Below are 24721 nucleotides of genomic sequence, written 5' to 3'. Positions count from 1 at the left end.
ACCGCACAGTAAAAAGGATATCACAGCTATAGTAGTCTCAGTTTGCTACAGTACTAGCCATCTTTTCTATACTGTTGGATAATTATTATATTGTATGTATATATATGTGTGTGTGTGTGTGTGTGTGTGTGTGTGTGTGTGTGTGTGTGTGTGTGTGTGTGTGTGTGTGTGTGTGTTGGGGTTATCAGAAATCTTCATGCTCTGAATACTGATGTAGGCACATTTGTGGAAATGAATGGTAAAAATCATCTTCAATATGACAGAGTAAAAGTGGATTCACTGCATTTACTAAACAACATCAATAATGGCTCGGCTGGCTATCATTGATCTGCCAGGGGTCATTGATCTCATATAAAAACAGAATAGTGTCTGATCCCATCAGAGCTGCAAAAATAATTTTTATGTTAGTCTATAGATTCTTGCTCTGTAACTAAACAACTTAATGTATCCCTCTGAGATGCTCAGCATATTTCATCTTTGCTGGTTTTTAAATTATGAGCTGTTTTACAGTAAGATATATATTATTTCTGTGAAAAACAGTTACATTGTACTGCAGTCTTGCATTTTATTTGTGGATTCATTTACATACCACTAAATGACTAGAGTATTTTTTATTTTTTAATCTTGATTATAGGGCTTTCCTCAAAATTGCCCGTGTATCTTTTAACAAAAGTATTTAAATGTCATTGAGTTAAAGTGCACCGGTATGTTCTTTCACCTTTACGTAGTTTTGTAAATCTAGCCTTCATCATTTATGGGTATTAACAGGCTATACTTACTAATCACTTGGTATATCATATAATGCACATGTTCTTTACTTTATATCTCATTTTGAATAACTCTTTCCATTTTATCTTTGAGATTACACTTTTTTCAGCTCAGCAGTCACATTTTGTGAAGTTACAAATATATAACAATGATGCTAAGACTAGATTTGATTTTATATATAACAGTATTATAATCTAAGCCAGCAGTAGATGACAGAAGCATAAGAATGCCACAATAAGATCCATTTGTTAAGATTAACTGAAGAACATTACATACTCAAATTGAGACTTTAAAAGATTATACCCAGTCGTTACTGCTAATAACAAGCCGAACAGCACATGTGCACGTCATTTGAGTGATATACCTTCTCAACTAAATTATGATTATTAGCCTTAATAAAAGTAACCACAACACTATTTAGAATACCCACATTAATTAAAAACTGCTCATGTTCAGTCCCAGAAAGTAAAGTCAGTCAGCAGTATCGAAAAGAAGTATGCAACTGTCTTACTGATGTTAAGTACTATCCATGATGCTTTTTATTTAATTATTTATTGCTGGTGTACATTATGGCATAGCATAATTTTTGTCCTAACAGATGTCCTTCTTCCTCTGTTTCTTATATAATGGTATGCATTGTACTCATTCATCTGATTTATCTGATTTTTAATATTAATAGCATCGAGACATATTTTTCTGAAAGTGCCTGCTGTGATGTCCTCTAAAAATAGTAAGTAGTTTTCTCATTGTAGGCATTTTATAATCCATACACTTATATATAAGATACCACCTTTACTTCTTTGTGCAAATGACTTTCATAAATGAACTTAGCTGTTATTATATGTGTGGCAAAGGCCAAAATACTAGGTTGGGGCATAAAGCTGTTATTAACAAAGTACACACACATATGTAGGCAAGACAAGGGGATAAATGTAGGAGAACATAAAGATGATGCAGATCTTTTCACAGCAACGAATATACCAAATCTCCTGATGCAAATGGAATTTTATTGATCAATTAGTAAACATCATTGTGTGGCGATAATTAGGTGTCATGTATGATGGCAACATTAATTTGTGGAAGATATATATTCTAGAATTGACATCTCAGGCTTTATATACAGCTAGCATTTAGTGAGTCATTCTTAACAAGGTAAAATGGTCAGTATTATTAATACTAACAAGAGCAATTATGAATTTTGTAATTCTTCATGTAGGTCTAACATTTTGATTTCAGTTTCAGAATTCCTCTAGTTCTGCCTCTACGCCACAGTGACTATTTCCTTTCAATTTGTCAGAATGCATTTATTCTTTCTTGTTATCCTTTCTCCAGTCACTAGATATTAACTACCATGAGTAAACCACTTTTATCAAAGGGATGTTGTGTTCCCTTCATTGTGCTTATTCAAGTGAAATATAGGCAAATAGTGGAGGACAACTTCTCTTGCACGCACTTGTTTTGATATCATGGGCAGCATTTTGTCATAGTTTTTTCACAGATTAAAAGTTTACAGTGCAGATTAATTCCATGGACTATAAGTATCTTGCCAGTATAAGCCTTCACAGAGACTTCTTGCCTCCAGAAGTTCAAAACAAGCCTATCCTGTGATAAATTTATCGGTGCTCTTTCAATCATCAAGCTTTGCCTGAATATGTAACAGAAATTTATGCCACAGATAGGAAAGCATTGAGCGCAAAACAAAAAACCTCACAAACATATCTTATTCCTTTATTTGGCAACAAAGATTTGAGTCTTTAGCTCATGTGTTTGTTGAGTTGTTTAGTTTGAAGATATGTAAGAGATCAAAAAGGATTTTTTTAACAGCACAGAATGGGAGACATAAATCACTGCACAGGTGCACAGACGTCAATAAGATATAGAGTTCAGGGACAGCGTTTCAAGCCTGTATTAGTAGGTGGGGATCTTTAGTTCAGTGATATTTTTATCAAAGGACCTCTAGAACATTTCTAGGTGTATGATGTGTTAAAAGGGGTAATACACTCAATAATTGGTCTGATCATGGTAAAGTACGGAAAAATAATAACTTTTTTTTTTCACTCCAGGACCTCACCTGAGGGCTGCACTGGCAGTACACAGTTCATTCTGTGGGGGGCAGGAGCTGAGCATTCTAGGCAAGAGCCCTGTAGCCCATTTGTTCCTGCCTGAGTATCTTGATCACCCTGACATTCCATTGCAAACGTCAGGTGCTAGAGAGTCGTACAACTCATTGATTTGAGGGAGGTATCTTACCAACTACCCACAAGAAATTGTTTCCTCTTAGCAGCTCTTTTGAGTTATCTCGCCACTGTGTGCTAAGAGAAAGTTTGATTCCACATGCTGATTTACCCCAGCTACTGCTGTGACTGCACTATGACAGCACAGACTTATCAGGTTTCAACTCACTAGGCAATCCCTATTGTTACCACTAGGTATCAGCTGTGTGATGAGCCAAGACCTCCTCTTTCCCTCCAGGATGGGAAAGCTGTCAGATGCCATTCACAGCTATCCTTCATGGTCAGCTCCTATAAATGTCTGAACCACTATTCAAACCTAGATTGCCTATGGCATAAAATGAACTTTATTCTTTTATGCCATGGACCTGGCTGGAACATTAATTTCTTTTGACCCGAATGAGATGTATTTAGTTATTTTTAATTGGGCTACACAGAAGGATTACCTGAGTAACGTCGCCATATCATGGTCAGGGGATGTGGAATGTCGATGAAGGTGCTAGAATCTCTGATGGCAGTATCAGTCTGTAGCTGGGTACTGTCTATATTGCAAGTTGATGATAAGATTTGTTTACCAAAGATGACAATGTTATACTACTTTGTATTTAATTTAATTTTTAATACACCACTGAATTGTATAGTTTAGCTCTTGCTGTAATTACATTGTATTGAATGAGTGAATGAGGGGATAGATCCAGCTTGTAATCATCAGCAAAATGAGTTAGCTATAATTATAGTTTAGTGGTATGTAGATCAAAGTAGTAGATGCCAAACAGAAGGGACCCCAGCATGTAGCACTGAGAAATGCACCTAGTCACCTTTTTGCTTTCTAAGACGGTACCTGTTACTTTATCTGCATGTGTTCTATCTGTTAGATACTGTGGTATCCATTTTACAGCATAAGAGTCTACATTTAAGCCTTTATACTTTAGTAAATCTCCAGCATGTGGAATATTAAGGGCTTTGACCAGATCTAGGTATGCTGTATGATCTGGATGATCACTAGCTACAATTTTAGTGACGTTCTAGAGGGTGTTTACTAAATTAAGTAGACCTGATGTACAATTGACAAAACTATACTGTTGTAGGTCTAGAACAGTAATATTTTCATATCAGAGCTTATGAAATCAGATATAATACATTCCATGGCCCTGCAAGTCAGTGCTCTTGGGTTGATAGGTCTGTGGTTCCTGAGATCTGATTTGAGTCCTCCTTCATATAGTGCATAATGCAGCAATGTATACAGACTTATCACATTTGTTATGTCTAATCTGTGACAGTGCAACCAGTTGTGGACAGGGGCTGCTAAAAATAGCACTGTACTATGATCTTTCTTTCAGTTCACTAAAGAATCACAAACTGGCTGGTGGCTGTGACTTGTCACATAATTTTTATGCATTTCAGAATTGCGTTGCATTATGGTATATTCTCATTTACAATTGCAGCTGGTCTCATTATCATGATGCTGTTCATTTCTACATCATTATGAATTCATTAGCCCATCTCAATACCGGAAGATTGCCAAATTCCAGTAATAACGGCCACACAAGTACAAAACGCAGTCTCTAAAGCCAAGAATACAGCATCCATGGGACCAGATGACATCCTGGGCTGTGTACTACATGAACTACAATATGAACTGGCACCTCACCTAAGTGTCATGTTTAATCATAGCCTCACCTCACGTTTCGTGCCCACTGAGTGGTGCAGAGCTACAGTTATCCCAAACCACAAGGGGGGATCCACCTTGGATCCCGGAAACTACCGTCCCATCAGTCTGACAAGCCTTATCTGCAAGGCCATGGAGCGTATTATCATGGAACTTATAAACAAAGACATCGGCAACCTTCAAACACTGGACCCCACCCAGTTTGGGTTTGTGAAGGGCCGATCTTGTCTCCTGAACCTGATTGACTTCTTTGAATCAGTCTCCAGAGCCATGGACAAGGGTAAGGTGGTCCACACAGCCTATCTAGACCTTGCCAAGTCCTTTGACACCATCCACCACTCTGGAATCATAGATAAACTTACTAAGTTGGGCATTAATCCCTATGTCACCCAATGGGTTGCTAAATGGCTTACTGATAGAACCCACACTGTAAAAGTAGCCGACTCCAAATCCAGCTCCAGACAAGTGACGAGTGGAGTACCTCAGGGTTCAGTCCTGGGGCCGCTCTTGTTTGGCATCTACTTCTCTGAAGTACAGGTCAACACTAAGGGACTCTGGCTAACAAAGTTTGCAGATGACTGCAAACTGGGAGCCATTATTGAATCCCAAATGATGTGGATACTCTACAAAAGGGCCTTACAGAAACAGATGCTTGGTGCCAGAGCCATGGGCTCAAGCTCAATGCCAAGAAATGTATTGTTATCCCCTTTGGGAAAAAACATGTATCCATGAATTACCATATAGGTGGCAGTACACTAAACACAGAAAGCGTGATAAGAGACTTAGGGACACAGGTGGACAGTGGTCTCACCTTCGATAACCACATCGCCACAACAGTCAGGAAATCCTTCTATGTGGCACACCTCATCACGAAGGACTTTTCATCCAGAAAAAAGGAGGTCATTGTCCCACTGTACTCATCCCTCATTAGACCCATTATAGAATACAACGCCCCATTTGGCATGTACCTCTCAAGACATCTGCAACAACTGGAAAGGCCTCAGAAATACCTCACTAAAAGAATCACAGGCCTAAAGCAGATGCCCTATGCTGACCGCCTTAAAAAACTCCAGCTATACTCTGTTGCATATCGTCTACTCAGAGGCGATCTCTGCTTAACATACAAGGCCATGTCAAACCCAGAGCTGTTGGACATGCTACACTTAAAGAAATCCCAATCCCTCAAAGCTACACGCTCCAGGGATCTAAACCTTGTCATCACAATAAACAAAACATGCTGGAGGGATAGGTTCCTGACCCAGAGACTCCCCAGACTCTGGAATAGATTGCCCATACATGTAAAGCAGAGTGCCTCTTTGGACCTCTTCAAGAGGAACCTTGACGATTGGATGAGAGAAAGGAAATTCACCCCAGGGATCACATCAGTCGCCCTGCTAGACAGGGGTCCAGGAAAGTAAATAATGTGGGAAGAAATAGCCAGGGAATTGTTATGGCTAGGCTTGTATAGGCCCTAGGGCTGAGAGCCTAGTACCAACCTATGAACCTATGAACCTATATGAAGGTAACCATACAGTTTTGCTTACTTGCATGATGTCATTACTTATGTTCCTGAATCAGCCCTTGACCTGTGTGCTACCATAGTAGGCTGGGCTTAATTAATGTTTATATAAGCTCTGCTTCCTGTTTTTGAGATGAGAATTTGTTCATCTGTTCTCTACATAATAGCTATGTAGTTAATAGGATATAATATGTAAAAAGGTTTATTATAGATTTAATAGCCATCTAAGAAATCAAAAACTCCTTGCAGTATTTATTTCCTAAATTTATTCAAACTATTTTCCTCTGACCTTTCTTTTTTTGTGTGAGTATGTGACTGAAGTAATTAAAAAAGTTCAGTGTTTCCATTATAGAAGAAAAAGAGGTAGAATTTGAACTGATCAGCTCTAGCTAGTCATTTAGTTTGTGTCTTTTGGCTTTTCCCGGTTAGGGGTCGCCACAGCGGAACTCCGGTCCGCTAATGATTGGTAGTTGATTTTTACTTGCCGAGTTACCAGCCCTGACGCACAACCTTCAACAAAGGTACGCCCATTCATGCATGTCTCCACGCAGAAGACGCTCTAGCTGAGAATCGAACTGGACAGTGTCTTACTGTGAGGTGACAATGCTATCGCAGCACCACCACTGCGGGTCTCTAGCTAGTCAGTTAGTGAAAGCATATAAACACATGTGCTCAGACACACGCTTTATTAGGCCAGTAGTAGGGCCACTGGAAAATTGCGGGGAAGCAATGGCATAATTGCATATATAGTGCAAGTTTTTCATTGAGATTTAAGGATTATTAGTTTGCACCATTTATAGAAAATCATATTCTAGTGACACTCAAACCTTATTAAGTAATCATTTTCCACATAGGCACACATTTCATACACAAAGTAATGGCAACTAAAGTTTATCTAGTGTGCTGCAAAACTGAGGCTTATATATACTCATTTTTAAATTTCTGTTTCATTTGATATAAAAGTAATGAAGAAAAACACCAATATTGTCATGTGCTATACATTTCTTGACAAGAAACAAAAGTTAAACAACACAAGTTAACAATAAAAATATGTACTCTCACAACAGATAGTGACATATTGAAAGAATTTTCTTGAGCAAAAATACAAGACACACCAATTGTAGAAATCCTTTTCAAATCCTGGCATTATTAGTTTAATATTATCCTCTGACAGTTGTTCTATTCTCCTTTAAAAGGTCATTGTACATGGAAGGTTTCTCTATATCTGTATTTGAAACGAGGAGCCAGATGTAATGTTTTGTGACAACTGCAAGTCATGCTCCAGTATTTTGAAAGAACCTCACCATGGACAGTAAGAGCTGCAACCAAATGAGCAACTGTGCAAAATGCAATTCAGAGGCATATTAGCCACAATGAGGAAAGGCTTTATTACTGTCTAATCGTCATGTCTCTGAATCACCAGCAATTACCGTAACTGATAATCAGCACTTTCCTGCAGTAAGCACCTCTGCCAACCCATGCATCTTATTGGCAGAGGCACCCCACTTCTCATTCACTCTCCCACACATATGCATACATTGAAAAACACACCCACACCCACAGACTAGCACATATACACACTGACATACTCTTACCTGTCCCTGATCTGACAGAATGTTCCTAATGTAGCCTGTTATTTTTACCCTGCCCCTTGTCAAACGTGGATGATTATAAACAGTCAGCAATGCTAGACATTAAAGTTTCAGTCTTATAGTCCACAAACTGAATTGTAAAAGTAGGCCTGTTGCTCTATTGACTTTTTAAGTGACGTGGCAATTTTTTAAAAAATTTCCTTGATGTCATCTTTATCTAGTAAACCTTCCACCTTTATTCAGAAGTCTTGAGCATGGCAGCCCCCACCCATAAAAGAACACTCCCCATCTCTCTCAACCATCACTGATTTTATAGGACATCCATGATTTTGCCTTATACCTGCTCTTTTTGTTGTAACTCATGGGCAAATACACTCAAAGAATCATCATACCAGATATTAGAGTTCTATACTTAAAATTTAGAAAATATTTAAAATGGAAGGTTGTCCTTATAACGTAGAGTGTTGTTTATATGTTTTGTGTGGTAAGGGTATGATGTTCAAAGCCTTTTTTCCTGCTGTTTTTTTTTCTTAATTGGGTGAGTCAGAAGGTCTGGATGGTTGTCCAGCATAACAGGGAGGAAGCAGTAGATGAGGCCAGAAGAAAGGGAACAACACTTTTTGAGATCAATAAGGAGCAATGAGGATTTTGTTAGTCTTGCACCTTATTCCTTTCTGAATTAACTTTGTTATCAGAGGAAGAGGGGAAGGCATACAGAAGGCCCAGGGACCAACTTCAATCTTAACTAAAGCATCTCTCAGTGACTGTCCCTGTGGAAGGATTATGACAAAGAAACTGCTGCACTTGTAGTTTAGGTGCTAAGCAAAAAGGTCACAGCAAGGTTGACCCCAGTGGCTGAAGATATGATTCACCATTGCTTGACTGAGTGGCCACTCATGAGATAGGAGAATGTATCTGCTCAGTTTCTCCACTAACACATTGGAAGTCCCCAGAATATGCATTGCTATGAGAAAATGATGGGAAGGCATTGCCCATTGCCACACTCTCACAGCCTCTCGGCATAGAGGATATGAACAGGATCTACTCTGCTTGTTAATGTAACAGACTACTGACATGTCCATCAGAATGGAGATCACAGCCCTGGGGAGACAGCCCTGGAATTGCTGCAATGCTATAAATGTCCTCATCCCCAGGACACTGATGTGGACAGTGGCATCTGTATTTGACTATGAACCTTGAACCATTTTCCCTTCAAAATGTCTCTCCCAGCCCAAGAAGGAAGCATCTGTGGTTACTATGGACATGGGGGGTGTGGAAGAAAGGGCCAACCTTCTAGGAGAGGTGTGGAGATCAACCACAATGTGATGTGAGACTTGCACATGGTCATTGGATGAATCTCTGTATGAAACAGGTGGAAGAACTTGGACCATTGTACAGAAAGGGTCCACTGAGCCACTCTCATGTAGCATCTGGCTAGGGGAACCAACATTATTGTTGAAGCCATCAGTCCTAGCAATGAAAGGATAAGTCCTACAGGTGGCAAGGGGTGCTGAAGAACTTGCAAGGCTGACTGAAGTAGGGATACGATCCTGGATTCTGAGAGAGAGTAAAAATCTGGTTGTTCACGTTCAAGTGGCATCCAATGAACTCTGTTGCGTGGGTGTCTGTTTGCTTTTGAAGCAGCTGACTATGATCCACAAATGTTGAACAAGCTGGAGCAAGAGGTCCCATTGCTGAAGTAAGAGATCCATGGTTGGCATAATGAAAGAGCCAATCATCTAAGTATGGAAACACCAATAACCCTAGCAGCCTGAGATACACTGTGACTACTGTCATGCATCTAATGAACACCCAGGGAGTTGTGGTGAGACCAAAGGGCAGTGCCCTGAATTGAAAGTGATTTCCCCCCATCGGGAAATGAAGAAATCTCTTTGATTGCCTTGAAGTCTTAATATAGTAGTGTGCAACCTGGAGATTTCTAGAGCATATCTAATTATCCTTCCTCAAAAGAGTTAGAATGACCTGAACCATGGCCATCTGGAACCTTGACAAACTTTACAAACTGATTGAGATGACTGAGGTCCAAAATTGGCCTTAGGTTTCCTCTCTTTTTTGGAATTAAAAAGAACCTGGAATTGACTCCAGATTCTAACAGGTCTGGAGGGACCTATTGGATGACTTTTTTCAACATTTTAAGACTTTTGCAGTTGTAGATTTCATCTGATGGGATGGTACTGTGTGAATCCTTCTTTTCTTTAAAGAAGGGTAGGCAAAGAGTATTGCTTCTGGTGACTATCTGCAGCACCCAAGTGTTTGATGTGATGGCCTGCCAGGCTTGAGGGTGCAGAGATAAGTGCCCCCCTGACTACCTCCAGAGTGCAGCAGTCAAGCCATCCTTCAGGAGTGCTGGAAGGATTTCTAGAAAAAAGAACAGCAAACTCCATGGTATTGCAGTCTGCCTCTACTCCTAGGGCAACACCGATTAAAATTGTTCCATCCTCTGCCTCAGAAGGACCAGTGTGCAGGAGCATCCTGGTTGAACCCTTGAGACTTCTTGAACCACATCTTCTTGCCATCTCTCTGATTTTTGGAAAAGATTCTCTGAGGGATGGGATGCAGATTCCAATGGCAGAACTGGTCTAAACATCCTGCTCACTGGTGAGAGTTTCCTTGACCATCAGCCCAAAAAGTGTTGAGTCAAAAGGGCATTAAAGAAGGATGTCTTGAAGCCTTCCACAAAAGTCACATATTTGCATCCAGGCATGTCGATGGATGGCTATGCCAGTACCTGTTGGTCTAGCTGTACCAACAGCTGTGTTAGAAAGCAGATGCATGGATACGTTAGACATCAATTGCAGTGTGGACAACTGAAACTCCACTTATTTTTGCATATCCATTAGTAGGACACCTGTGAGGGACTTTGTGAGTTCCTTAGTCAAGTTCTTCTGGAAACACATCATGTGGGCCAGGTAGTTCAGCACTGTAAGTATGAAAGTCACTGAAGAATACATCCATTTCCCAAACCTAGCCAATAATCCTGATTCCCTGCTTGGAGGATGGATAGAAGTACTCTCTTCAGAGAGTTCCTTTTCAGTGGCTATCGCAACAACAACAGCATCTACTGGGGGGAGCTCTTGCTCCAATGTATTCTGCCCTTTGATGCAAGCAAAGTCTTGTCTGGCTCCTTAAAGATTGGCTTCAGGTGTCAGGATCCTTCCAAACCCACTGAGCTACCAGGTCTATAAGTGCTTCAGTCTTCAATACCACCCAGCAGGTAGAAGAGCCAGCTCTAAAAGCCTCGAGGAACACAAACTCTTCAGGGAAGGGCATATCAGTAAACCAAACCCCACATTGTTTCATCAGTTCCAAAATGTCACCAAAGGTAACATCCTTAGAGGGGGTCTGGGGACCCATCCCTGTCATCCAAGTCTGTATCTATAGTGACTGATTCTGGGCAGGAATCTAAATGTATTTTCTTACATGTCTGTTTCCTAGGACCCTGTCTCTATGGGACTTTTGGAGATGGGTCAGAGTCAGACAGGAATTTCATGTGGTGAGATGTCCCAAGACTAAAGGAAGCTGACTGTCCATGTCAATGTGGATGTGATGAGTCATAAGCAATGTCCAAAAAGGGTGTGGGACAGAGCTGAGAATATGGAAAGAATCTCCTCTCTTGGCCTAGCAAGAAACCTTTCGAATGCTGAGGTAGAGATTGGGACAAAAGAGACCCCCCAAACTATCCTGACAAGATGAAGGAAGAGCCTCCCACCATTCGACCTGTCCCAGATCTAAAGTTCACATCATGGACAAGCTATCCACTACAGAAGCATCACATGAAAAGACAGTTCCAAAAGTTTCAGAAATGAATCCATGCCTCACCAGTGCTTCAGCTCTGAGACTCATCTAGATCCAACAGCATCAGTCAAGAGAGTGAGGGGCATGGTTGGACTCAAAATCAACAAGACTGTTGGCTCCAACATGAGTGCTCCTAGGAGGATCAGATCCATTGGCCTCAGATCTGAAGGATGGATCAGAATCAGAAAAATTAGTGGAGGTGCTATTGGAGCCATTCTCACAACATTTTGTGTTGTCAAAGCCAGGAGAACCTGTAGTTGAATTTTCATATAAAAGAACCTCCATATCATCCTGTTGACATCTGCTTCGGCAAGGTTCTTCAATGATTGGACAGACCCAGAGGATGAAGAAACCATTGATTGTGAATGGAGCTGAGGATTTACTGCCTCCAGCGAAAAATGAGGAGGTGGTGTTGGATTCCAGATCCAAGGAGGAGTCTGATCCTTCATTCAAGAAATCTTTGGCACTAAACCCCCAGGGTTCTGATGGGAATAAAGACAGTTTCCTAGACTTATCTGATTGCTTCTATGAAGATTTATCTTCGTCCTTTATTTTTTTAGTGGACTTTTCTTTATCCATTTGCTTAGATTTTTCCACTGTCTTGGATGGGGATACAGAAGGAGTAGCAGAAGACGCTGAGGCCTGGGTGGATTATCCTGAATGAGGGATCAAACCATTCAAAGCAAGTTTATCTCTATGGACCTGAATGAGCGTGGAGCATTTCTTGAAATCTTGACCATTGTCTACCATGTAGATGGCAAGGTGTCAACCACACAGAATGGTCTGAAAATATCAAAACTGAAGAAGCACTAACATCAGCAACCTATCAAACAAGAACAGTTTGCCAACAAAAGACTGTCAATGAAACAATCTAAATTTTAAGTTATAGAATAAAGACAAATAGGGAAAAAAATATGTATATAGATATACATATATATATATATATATATATATAATTTTAACTGGAAATAATAGGGGAAGTAAAAGATGAACAGAACAATTGCCCAAAATGGCACAGAGAAGAAAAAGGTACTTAAGGTGATGAAAAGAGATGCTGTAAATAATTATATGTCATTGGTGAATATCAGAATGATTTATATAAGATGCTTGAGTTACAAATGTATTACAGCTGTATGTCATGTGTATATCAAACTGCTTGTATAGACACACGTGATGAAAAGCGTATTTGTAGAGTACTGTTTGAAATGTAGCCACAGTGTGCTCTACTGGAAGAGAACAGCAATGTACATGCACTATTGTAACTGTTTAAATGTACAGTATATATTTTAACAGTGAAAACTGGAATGCAAGAGGTTAACATCAGAAGAATAACTGAAATTAAATTATTTTATGGCTAGGCCATAAAAGATAGTATATTTTAGTTTTCAGCACAGCAAGAGATGCAATGTCTGTACTAGGAAACTTTCTGTATTGTCTTTAGGGTGAAGTCTTGAAAGCATGAAGGAATGCAATTGCCTTATGACTTCCAGCATCTGCCAGAGATCTGAGAAGACACCTTTGTCTGTATATTTTTACAGTCAGATGCTAAATACTGCCAGCTTCATCAATGGTTATTTGGCCTAGGAACTAGCAGTCAGATGACAAGAGATGATGTCATTCTGCAAGCAATCCCAGCAGTAATATTTGAAATATTAATTTGAGAAGTCTCTTAGTAAGACAGAGCATTCTGTATTCTGTCTTGGACCTGACAACAACTAGAAGATCCATTCACCACATTTGCCTTGCTCTAATGAATTATGTTTCTAGGGATTAGTAATTCTCTTATATATAGTCAAGAATATAGCAAAGCTTAGTTCAGATATTTTTCTTTATTTATTTGAGATTTTCTTTCAATGTTGTTTTAAATATTTCCTGGGGTTTCGAACTCTGATGTCACTGTGAATATACATTTTGTATTGTCTTGTTTTTTTATTATTTATTAAATATATTTAAACTTGTCATTTTCACTTATCTGTGTAGAGATATTTAAGTTTTGAGAGTACTTGCATATTTATTTTGTGACACTGTGTGGGCCACTCCTAACAGCCTTGCTCTTGGTCAAACTACCATTTGTATTAACATTAATACCACCCTTTGTTAGGGCCTTAAAGTAACTAATAAGGAGTTGACTGGTGGCAACGGTAACTACCTTATAGTCTAGGCAGAAGGGGGCATAGCTAGTAAACCTGTGCAAGCCTTTCCCAGGTGTGTGTGTGTGTGTGTGTGTGTGTGTGTGTGTGTGTGTGTGTGTGTGTGTGTGTGTGTGTGTGTGTGTGTGTGTGTATAAATTAAACCTCAAAGAGTGTGGGTGTCAGCTACTTGGGCAGGGACATGAAGCACTGGTGGGACATAGAGGGTGCTGGAGGTCTTAACTTGGTCACTTAGCTGAGATCTCAACTCTATAACAGTGCCAGTGGGGAGTCTTACTGGGAATCTGGAGAAAGAGTGAGAAACCAGGCCCGGACTGACTGTGGTCTCTGTGTGCTCTTAAGGGAAATTGCACTTGATGCAGAGAGCTGCATCTGGAAATACTGTCTGTGTACCTGTCATCCTCCCAGTGAACATCCCCCACTGTTGCCAGTGGTGAGGACTGGGGCTCCTTGATTACTAGTCCAGTGATGGGTCATCACAGTTACCTTTAACTAGCTATCAGAGCCCTCAAAAACACAAACTTCTTCATCATGAGCAAATGAGATCTGATGTATTTAGTGGAAGAGGGGGTTATAGGTAGGGGAGGCATCAAAGAAATGGATTCACAGCTTCTGGAGGTCCCAAGATTGGACACTGTTGGATCTGATAACCAAATGGTTGAATCAGATGAAAAAAGACAACAGATTTCCAATTTTGATAAGTCAATGTCCAAACACATAACTCATCATGAAAAACCTCAGTATTTCCTCACAGAGAAAATCAAACACATGGCTTTTGTTTGCTTTACAGATCACCTGAAATCACTCACTCTTTCTTCTGTTTCATAGGGTTTATACATACTTTCTATTATATTGATCTGTGAGGATCTTTAGAAGCTAGCCAAACATTTCTATGGAGTTTTTAGCCCCTAAATATTAAGTATGAATAACCACAGATGAACAGAACATTTACATGTTGACCCTATTCATGAGAGACAAGGATGCTTAACCAGGGGTGAATTTGCAGTTATCTACCCATTCATCCAGATTATATGTGAACAGTGTAACAGAGGTACTTTGCCTTATGTGGCAAAGATGATGATTCCAAAAAGTGGTATTCTCTGTGATACACATCTATCCCTTCAACATGTTCCCCTTCTATTGCAAAAGAAAATGAAAACTCTTGAGTGGGTATTTATGCCCCATTAGACTTGCTAATATGTATCAGGTTTGACAGAGCAGGGCTTGCTGAAACTCTATATGCAAGGGCGAGCTTGCCCCTCAGTAGTCTGTATGACACTGATGAGAGGGACAATGCTTTGAGATAATCCTAATGGTTTTTACAACGTTTTTAAGGGAAACCTTTGTCTTGGGTATAAATCACCAAATTATCCAGTCCTTAGTCACATCCTAAACATTCAAAAAATGTACACCCTAAACACACACTTAAAAGAACTAAACTTTCATTGTAACAAAAATGACCTGTTGGACAGATACAGTTATATTATCCTTCAAGTATATGTCACTCTTATAACTATCTGTTATTAACAATAACTGTGATTAACTCTCTCTTGCCTCCATTATTGTAAATGCATTTGACAATCAATTGCATTGTATTGCACATTTACTGTAATTTTTAATCTTTTATAATTGTACTGTGGAGCTTTTCTCCCCGGGCCTCTGCTGAAAAAGGGCTCTGAACCAGTTGGACTATCCCTGTCAACAAATGTAAAATAAATAAAATAAAAATTAATTAATTAATAAATTAATTAATTAATTAATTAAATAGATATCTATCTCAAAGAATCCCCTTCCTATGGAACAGAGGTCCTCTAGTTGTTAAGCAAATTAATCCCTTGTTCCTGTTCAGATGCCACCATGATGATTGGATCGGAAACTAAATTCACCATAGGTCTGGCTCCTCAAACCCTCAATGAGAAAGGCAAAAACTATCCAGCAATCCTTATATGGAATGGCACAGAAAAAGTGGGATCTTGAGGCTAGGCTACAAATTAACTCTCCATGAATGAGTATGATGACAGAAATATTGGCATACTGTTTAATGCATTATTATAAAATCAAAATGTGTATTGTTTTGTTATATGATTCCAAATATATATATACACACACATATATATATATATATATATATATATATATATATATATATATATAATAAAATAAAATAAATAACCTCATACAATAGCAAATTGGTAGAAGAACCTTTCCTACTTTTTTCCTTTGTAAATGGATTCCATCCTTAAGAAGGTCATCAGCTGCTAGTCTTCCTTTTAAGTGCTTGAGTGTTTCTTTGTGTTCATTAAGCAGGTCATCGGTTTTGTGTGCTCTTACTAGAGTCTGATGGTAAAGATCACTCTGATGTTCCAGCTGACTTGTCAGTTTCCGAATTTTATTTTCAAGCTCCTCTATTACCTATCAGGACAACATATCGAGATTTTTTTACAATACTGCACCTATATTTTTTCCAATACAACATCGACATTGCTACTATGATAATTTGCATTAGAATATATTCATTTTTCTTTTACCTTATTTTAGGCCTTCTGGTCTGTAAGTAGCTCATATGAACATTTTATTTTATTTACTTTCTAACACCAACTTTATCCTATTCAGGGTCATGAGTGGGATGGAACCTACTGTGGAAAGACATGGGGATGAGGCAGCATATCCACACTGGTCAGAACGTGATTCCATCACAGGACACACAAAAAGATGCACAATCATACCTCACACATCAACACACGCACACACGCATGGCGTTTTGGAAAATCTCTGGTTTACCAACTGGCATGTGTTTAATGAAATCAGGGACCCTGATAAAATCACTAAGAACCTCTACACTCTATTCAGAATGTACCATAGCTGAAAACCAAGCCAGAAAAGTTAGTTCTGTGAGGCAATAATACTAAATGCTTTATTAACGTGCCACCCTTCATTGTATTTGTAACTTAAAGGAAAGTTTCATGCTAATACAGTGCAATATTAAAAAAACATTACAGACTCTTGATTCAAGCTGAAACAATGAAACAAAGTTTAAGGAATTTTCTGCCATTAATATTCGCTGATCTGCCATTAATGCAAAAAAGCCAATGAGTGATACACGCTTAATAAATAACATCTTCTGCAAAAGGATAAATCTTCCCTACTTTCCATTTGGAAGAGACCCCCCTCTCACACACACACACACACACACACACACACACACACACACACACACACACACACACACACACACACACATACACACACAAACACACACACACAGCTAATAGTAATCTACTTCAACGTTTGTTTAGCACTTCAGAATAAGCTTTATTTGGTGAGGGAGCCCTTTTAAATTTAACACATTTCAAGAAGTTTCATTTATTGAAAGAGGATTTGATGAACTAGCCACTGGGAGTTTCCAGTACTCTCATAAATGGTTAATGCTATGTTTTATTGCAGTTTGCACTCCTCTTCAGTTTACCTCTCTGTGTCTGATTACTGGAATCCAGATGAACATCTCTTGAAATTCATATCCATTAGAGCCTCTGTCTTAAAAAAATGTAGACCCATTAGGATCCATTAATGTGCACTCAGGGATTACAGTGTGTTGGGCATCCATTTATAAACAGTAAGAATTCTCTTTCTTTCTTCACATAAAGTAGCAAATAATGTTGCAATGTAACATAAAACAATGAAGTATATAAAGAAATATTAAATCAGTCCCCATCCTTTTCCATCCTTTTTGAGCGGTTTTAGTATGATCACCTAGAATAGCTTAAACAAGCACTCACTTCAAAAGAAGAAAATAGGGTACTTACATATTATCGCAACCAGATTTCTGAAGTGCGATAATGCCTCATGTTCCTACGGAAACACGCTGCTTAACCAAAATGGGCTCTGTGAAGAAGTTAGTCATACTTTGTAACTGTGGGTACGAGGTAGGAACAGGTGAAATGGATAAAGTTGGTTCTCCCCACATGGGGTGCCTCGTCTATGTAGTGAACTCCACAGGGCCACTGGCACTGTACAAATCCTGCAGTACACATTACTGATCATGACTCTTTGTAGAGCATGGGGTTGTGTGGCTATAAATGGGTACCCAAAAAGTGTTGGATGGCTTTTTACAGCCAGGAAAGCAAATTTAACAACTGCTGCCATACACAGCAAGTACATATCACTGCAGGGTAAAACTAACTCAGGAACTGCTGTGTGTCAACCTCCATAAAGACAGCTACATTTTTGACTACATACAGTGCCTTCTGACAGACTGCAGTGTAACATGAGTGGGTGACAACTGATGACATTCCTACAGATGCTGTTTTAAAAGTAAGGAAGTCAGTTTCTCTTAATGAGCCATGTTCCCGACTGCTTCTCTTGTTGGGAATGTCCTGATTTTCAGGACTTCTAACATTAAGGACAAGTGCAAAGCAGCAGTCATCAGTACTGGTTGGGGAAAGGATGCTAGCAGACAACAGGAATTTCTCTGTTATTCATCTTCCTCTGTGAAAGACAATCCCACAGAGTAGCAGTTCAGACTGTACACACCCCTTGCTAGGTTAAGTGACATGGTTTCTTCAAAATGTACCAGTTAGGTACTGTCGGAAATCTGATTGTGGTAATACGTAAGTACCAAAATTATTTTATTTATTTATTTATTTACATTTGCTGACAGGGAGAGTCTGAGTGGACACAGGTCCATTTTCAGCGGAGGCCCGGCGAGAAAAGCTCCACATTAAGTATTATTTGCATTATACAGTTAAAAAAAATAGCATTTAAATATAAACATTAGTCCAGTTAAGGACGCAAGACAAGAAGAAAACAGATGTAAAACAGCTGTAGAGCAGAGTACAATTTTAAAATATGGTGACATATACTAAACATGGTTAAAATGTAGCTGAGATTCATCGGTGAACAATTGATACAAACTGTTTTTGAGGTACATAACAGCCATTAGCAGTTGTTGCTACAAGAAGTTAGTATTATGTGGTAGGTAGCTGGGAACATGAGTAGCCAAGCTTGCTAAGAATAGGTTGTTGATAGGGGGCCAAGAGAGGTAGTGGGTGGGGAGAGTGAATGGTATTAGAGGGAGGGTTGCAAGGGCATATCTGGCAAGTTTTGAAGTGTGATTTTAGTAAGAATTTAAAGTGGGTGCAAGAAGTTAAAGAGGTAATTGAGGATGGGAGGGAGTTCCAGAGTTTGGCTATAGTGCAGGAGAATAATGCTTCTCCAGCAGAGTTAATGGCTCTTGTGACCTGTAGGAGGTTTTTGTGGCTGGATCTTGGTGGTCTCGTGGTGTTGTAGGGTTGGAGTAGATTCTGGGGGGATGGGACTTTTAGTGGTTGATTTATTAGTTTGTGGGCGAGTGTGAGTTGGTACCACTGAAGGAGGTGGGAGAGCGCTAGCCAGCCCAGTTCTGCTAGTGAGAGACAGTGGTGAGTACGGTAGGAAGCCCCTGTGGTGAATTTGGCAATTTTGTTGTAGCAGGTATCGAGCTTATTTAGATCGCATTGTCTAAGGTTAGTAAATATTGGAGAGGCATAGAGTAGGGTAGAGATAAGATGAGAATTTCCTACTGAAATTTGACCTGCTTTGGTAAGTAGTTGCTGATTTCTATATAATGCTCCTAGTTTTTTGTGCACTTTTTTAATGGTCATGGAAATGTGAATGTCAAAGTTCAGTTTATTGTCTATTTCTACTCCTAGTAATTTGGTGTGTTCTGTAGAATGGATGGTGGCGTTGCCTTTTGCTGTAATGTTAAAGTGAGAGCTGTCTAGGGTAAGTTTGGTGGGTTGGAAGATTAGTGATTTTGTTTTTGGATAATGCAGTATTCTCACCTCTTTTCAGTCTTCCACACGATTCTCATTAAAAGATGTCATAACTAGTATTACTCTCCTTATAGTAAAGACCTACATTGACTACACTAGATTCAGTTGTATCAAAGGTGCTAAAACTGAGGCTGGTTCACCTAACAGTTCTCATAGAAAGCCTAGTTAATTAGGTCCATACTCTTTTGCATGTGCTCATCCCAATATCTCTGTGCAGTATGACCATTGGACACAGAAATAAGTATGTTATTTGATTTTTATTCATTTGTTAACTGACTAAGTAAGGGGTGTAAGGACCTTTATCAGCCATATCCTAGACCACAATGCACACAAACAAACAGTAGTTAATGGCAAACATTAAGTGTTGTAAAGACACCCAGTTATGAGTGTCAGATGATTAAAGATGTGACTGAAGGCTTTATTAACTGAGGCATCTGCCACTTTCAAAAAGGACAGATATAACTTGTTATTTTAGACAAGGACTTTTTGTTGGTTTCATTAAGACATTCAAGGATAGCCTTGAATCATATCATTTTGGAAGTGAATAACAGAAAGTATTTTTTTGGTGGTAGAACTGATTGCGTCATTATTGATGGTGGCATAATTTAGGTTATTTGAGACATTTCTTGAAATAAAGAAGTCTGTAATCATTGGGGTGATGCACTGGCGATGCTAAAGTAGTGCTTGGAAAGTCATCAGTGCTTGTTTGCCAGTTCTTTTATGGCTTTTAATACCGATTGGTTTAGCTCAGTTGCTAGGTACTCTTCCTTTTTACTTTAACTTGAGATGCCTGTTATGAAGAGATTCATCTAATGAATGCTGCTCCAACTTAGCCAGATTTTATCTCTTTCCCAAAGACATAGTTTTATGTTTATTGTTGATGGGAATGAGAAGCTCCTGTTGGTTGGTAAGTGTGCTCATGTAGTAAGAAAAGGCAGAGTTGTGGCAGGAGGAGATGTAATGTAAATGGTACCCAGACAATCTTATTAAGAAGAGAGAGTAGCCTAGATGCCATGCTTTCTCGAATGGGATGGGATGGCCTTATACATATTTTGGAGTGGGGGTTAGTCTTGAATGTGGAAAGGACAGGGCAATGGTCACAGAGGATTTTAGTGTGACCAGAAGGTCCACAAAACTTGTGGGGTATGTGGTAAGACACAGATCATGGTTGGTGTCTTTGCCGCATAAGGTGTTATTCTTGTAGGATTATATACAAGTTGAGTGATGCCTAAGAATTTGAGTAATCTATCTATTGGATGTTTTACATGTCCTGCAGTACTGCTGCTGAAATCACCATGAATAATGGTGCTTCATAGGAGGGTGGATATGATCACTGGCTGAATGATATTATTTAAGGAGCATTATTGTTGAGTAATGTAGACAGAACCTGTGCAATGTTTTATATGATTTCCAAGCAGAAAGATATCACTATCTAGTATGAGGACTCATACAGTGGGAAGTTATCTTTTTTTATTCTAGCCACAAAAATAGATTTCTGTTAAGTTATAAGTAGAAGAGCTTCATATCCTGTTCTGGAGCTGATCCTACTGTTAATATAAAAGTGATATTTCATCAAGTATATAGGCTGATTGTCAAACTATATCTTGGAAGCCAAGATTCTGTTATGGTGATTATATCCAATTTTTCTGTAAGAAACCAGGCTTCAAGTCAATTCCAGTTCTTATTTATAGTGTTGTTGCTAAGCAGGGTAATTCATGTATATTTTTTCTATTATTTTAGGAGAAATGCTGTAAGAAGGTGTGGGATCTCGGTTCTGATGCCGTCTCCTGATCTGGTAAGTTTTAAAAAAAGATAAGTTTTGTTACCTTGTTTTTTGAAAGGCAGGAAAGATATGTGCAAGTGAAGGTATTGCTGTGCTCTATAAATATGGGTTCTTAACTGCTTATGAAACAGACAACAATATTTTTTCAATGTAGAAAGTTAGACAAGAAAGTTGAATAATAAAGCAATATTTGTGAAGGGGAGTAAGGGACTTATGATATCACATGGACCAAGAGTACTGAATACTGACAGCAATGATAGAAAAGGAGATGAAAGATATTATTAAGAAGCTACTTATTGTGGATAAGCCAATCAATTCATTTTTTGAAGATTTGGTCATGGCTAGAACTTGGGATCTAATGAAAGAGTACAGATATATGAGGATGATTGGTCTTATTAGGAGAATTAGTTGAATTTTGAGCACTGTTCAGTTAAGCAGGGGGGAAAGTGAAAGAAAGTAGGAATTGCTGGGTACTGTAAATTGAGGAGTAATGTACCCTGTGTTTATAACTAATTTGGTGCAGTATGTATTTACTTATGAATGTTTTTAGGGGGCAGGCTGTAGCTCTGACCACCCCCACCTCCACCCCCATTTTGAGGCCATTAGGTTAGTGGAGAATGGATTGCACATTCGTACTATCATCTGGTTTAGGGGGGACCACTAGTGGGGTAGAAAGGGAAATGGAAGCTCAGTCTATATGTAACCAAGATGAGAAAGTAATATAATTTGGAAAATGAAAATATACTGTATACTGTCTTTGTATGTGAATTTTGGAGCTCTTCTACTGAACAAAGGTATCTATCCTAATCGGACTTTCCCAATCAAAGATAAATAATAAAATAAATAAATAAAATTATAAATGTAATGGTGTTTTTATTGGTGAGTTGCTTCTTTTTCTCATGTAGGGGGCTGTACCTTCTACTCATCTGATTTTTATATAATTTAAGACTGACGTGCTTTGGAGATCAGAATCATCATGGACTTGGTATACATTCAAGGCTTTGCAGTTTTGATATTATGAGGATAACAAATGAAGTTCTCAGACTTTCATCTGGAACCCATTTTTAGTGTTCTTTTTATCTATATATTTATTTTTCAGTTCTTTTTCCCAGAAATTATGTTCTGGTTTTATTTAATATTTTACCAGTTTGTTTTGTGTTTGTCCTTGTTTGGTTCTTGGTTCTTCCCTTAGCACTTTTTCATCATTTGAGGTTCTCGTTTTCTTATATATTATAAAAGGTGTTTAAGAGTGTTTACTTAGTTGCTGTCATCTTGTGTGAGTTATTTTATATATATATATATATATATATATATATATATATATATATATATATATATATATACATATCTATCTATATATCTATCTATCTATATATATATATATATATATATATATATACATATATATATATATATATATATATATATATATATATATATATATATATATATATATATATATATATATATATATATATATATATACATATACACACATATATATATATATATATATATATATATATATATATATATATATATATATTCGAAATGCAATGAAACCAGAAATCATAACGACAGTTCAAGGCATAAAAATCAGGTTTATTAAAAGATGAGCACTTTCGGGACTTGCCGTTCTTCAGAGCCTTAAAAACATATTAAAACTCTTGAGTTTTAAACTCATTTATATCAAGCCAGGCTAACTCGAATGTGTAAAAATCTGTTAACCAGTTTACTGTGTAATTTAATTTAATCCTGACTTGTGCTCAGGACTAACTGTAACCTGTGGAACTTGTTTAAGTTGCTTACTTATGTAATCTCTGTAAATAGTCTGTTCGCAATATGTAATGCTGGTATTATGTAATGCTGTATCTGCTTACCCTTGGAGCTTTTCTCCCCGGGCCTCCGCTGAAAATGGACATGCATCCAGTCGGACTATCCCGGTCAACAAATGTAAAATAAAATAAATAAAAATAAGTAGAGCCAATTAGCATAGCAGCTTCTGCCCTTTCAGGGCTAGCTTCAATGAAACATTGTAATTGAGCCCTGGCTTTTTCTCTGCTTGCATTATTATCCAATGAAATTCAGCTAGTTCAGTTTTATTTGTCAAATCTCCTCCCCTTGGGCTTTCAGTTACTACTTGTAGCACCATAAATAAAAAAAGAGTGTCCTGGGTTGGATATCAAATGTTTAGCCAACCCATTAGTCTGTTTACCACATCCTATATCACTAAGATGTTGCACTATGCACTCTTTCAAAGTTCTATTGCTTTTGCACGCATAAAATCCTTTGCATTTTTGGCAAGAGGCTAAATAAACAATATTTTTCATGCAGCAACTAGCATATCTTCTCAATGTATATATTCTCCCCTGTTATTGGATGTTGAAATCTGTTGCCATTATCTATAAATTTACATGCCTTGCACCTATTACAAGGATAGGTGCCTTCTTTAGTTAATAATACAGGATGTAGTCCTGTGTAGCCATCTATCTGATCATAGCAGAGTCTACATTTTAACTATTTAGCATTTTTTAATGCAAAACATGGAATGGAACCCACTATTTTCCTCAGTTTTCACTCATTGTTAAAATGTTCCAGTTATGCTTTATAACATCACATACTACTCCACTTCTTCATCTACATTCTTTTGTATGTAGTCTCGATGTTCTCAGCAACTGCCCTATGATATTATTAAATGTATTTGTTGGATGCTGACTTTCTCAATGTAGTAAATTGTTTCTCCAGCATGCCTTCTTAAATAATTCTGTTTCCATCTTGCCTTGCATATTGATTTTAAGGCAAACACCCAAGAATTCTATTTGTTCTGATGAACACGTTCGAGTAAATTTCAAGAAATCAGTTGTAGTATGTTAACAGATGCTTTGTTGATGACATTTTTATTTTATGGGAAGACACAGTGGTGTTATTAGATTAATTTGTCAACTATTTACATAGTTGCTGAGAACATTGAGACTACATACAGAAGAATGTAAAAAGGAACAAGCGACTGAAGATGTAGTAAGTAATATGTATGACAGGCTATTCTGTGAAAGCAGTCCAAGAAAAAAGTAAAGAGTATAAAAAGCCTTAGACAGAGCAAAGGGAAACCATATTTCAATGGGGATATGAATGAAGAATAAAAAGCTACTAATGAGAACCAGAATGAGAGAGACACAGAAGTTAAACTAACTGTAACGTATAGAAGCAATATTGGATTGGTATGTGATAAGGGCCTATAACAAAGAAGAAAATAACTGGAGATCGCATAGTGGTGTTAGAAATATTTCATAAAGTTTATGAAAATCTGTATAAAGCAGAGAAGCAATGAAATCATGAAAAAATACAAATGGAAATGTTTATGGATGAATTAAATATACCAAGGT

The 24721-nt window shown here is 38.1% G+C and overlaps 1 protein-coding gene across 1 annotated transcript in view; it reads right to left on the bottom strand.

Moving 5' to 3' along the window:
- The window catches only part of LOC122803879 (coiled-coil domain-containing protein 170-like), a 1585583-nt gene that overhangs the window by 545747 nt on the left and 1015115 nt on the right, over positions 1 to 24721 (bottom strand). Inside the window, exon 9 of the mRNA XM_044073560.1 lies at positions 15957 to 16157. Coding sequence (XP_043929495.1) covers positions 15957 to 16157 — 201 coding nt within the window. The remainder of the gene's footprint in view (positions 1 to 15956; positions 16158 to 24721) is intronic.

The sequence above is a fragment of the Protopterus annectens genome, chromosome 6.part0, assembly GCF_019279795.1.
Source record: "Protopterus annectens isolate FY-2018-M chromosome 6.part0, PAN1.0, whole genome shotgun sequence".
In the NCBI taxonomy this organism is placed as follows: domain Eukaryota; kingdom Metazoa; phylum Chordata; order Ceratodontiformes; family Protopteridae; genus Protopterus; species Protopterus annectens.
Note: the sequence above shows the minus strand (reverse complement) of the source record. Positions and strands in the feature narration are given on the sequence as shown.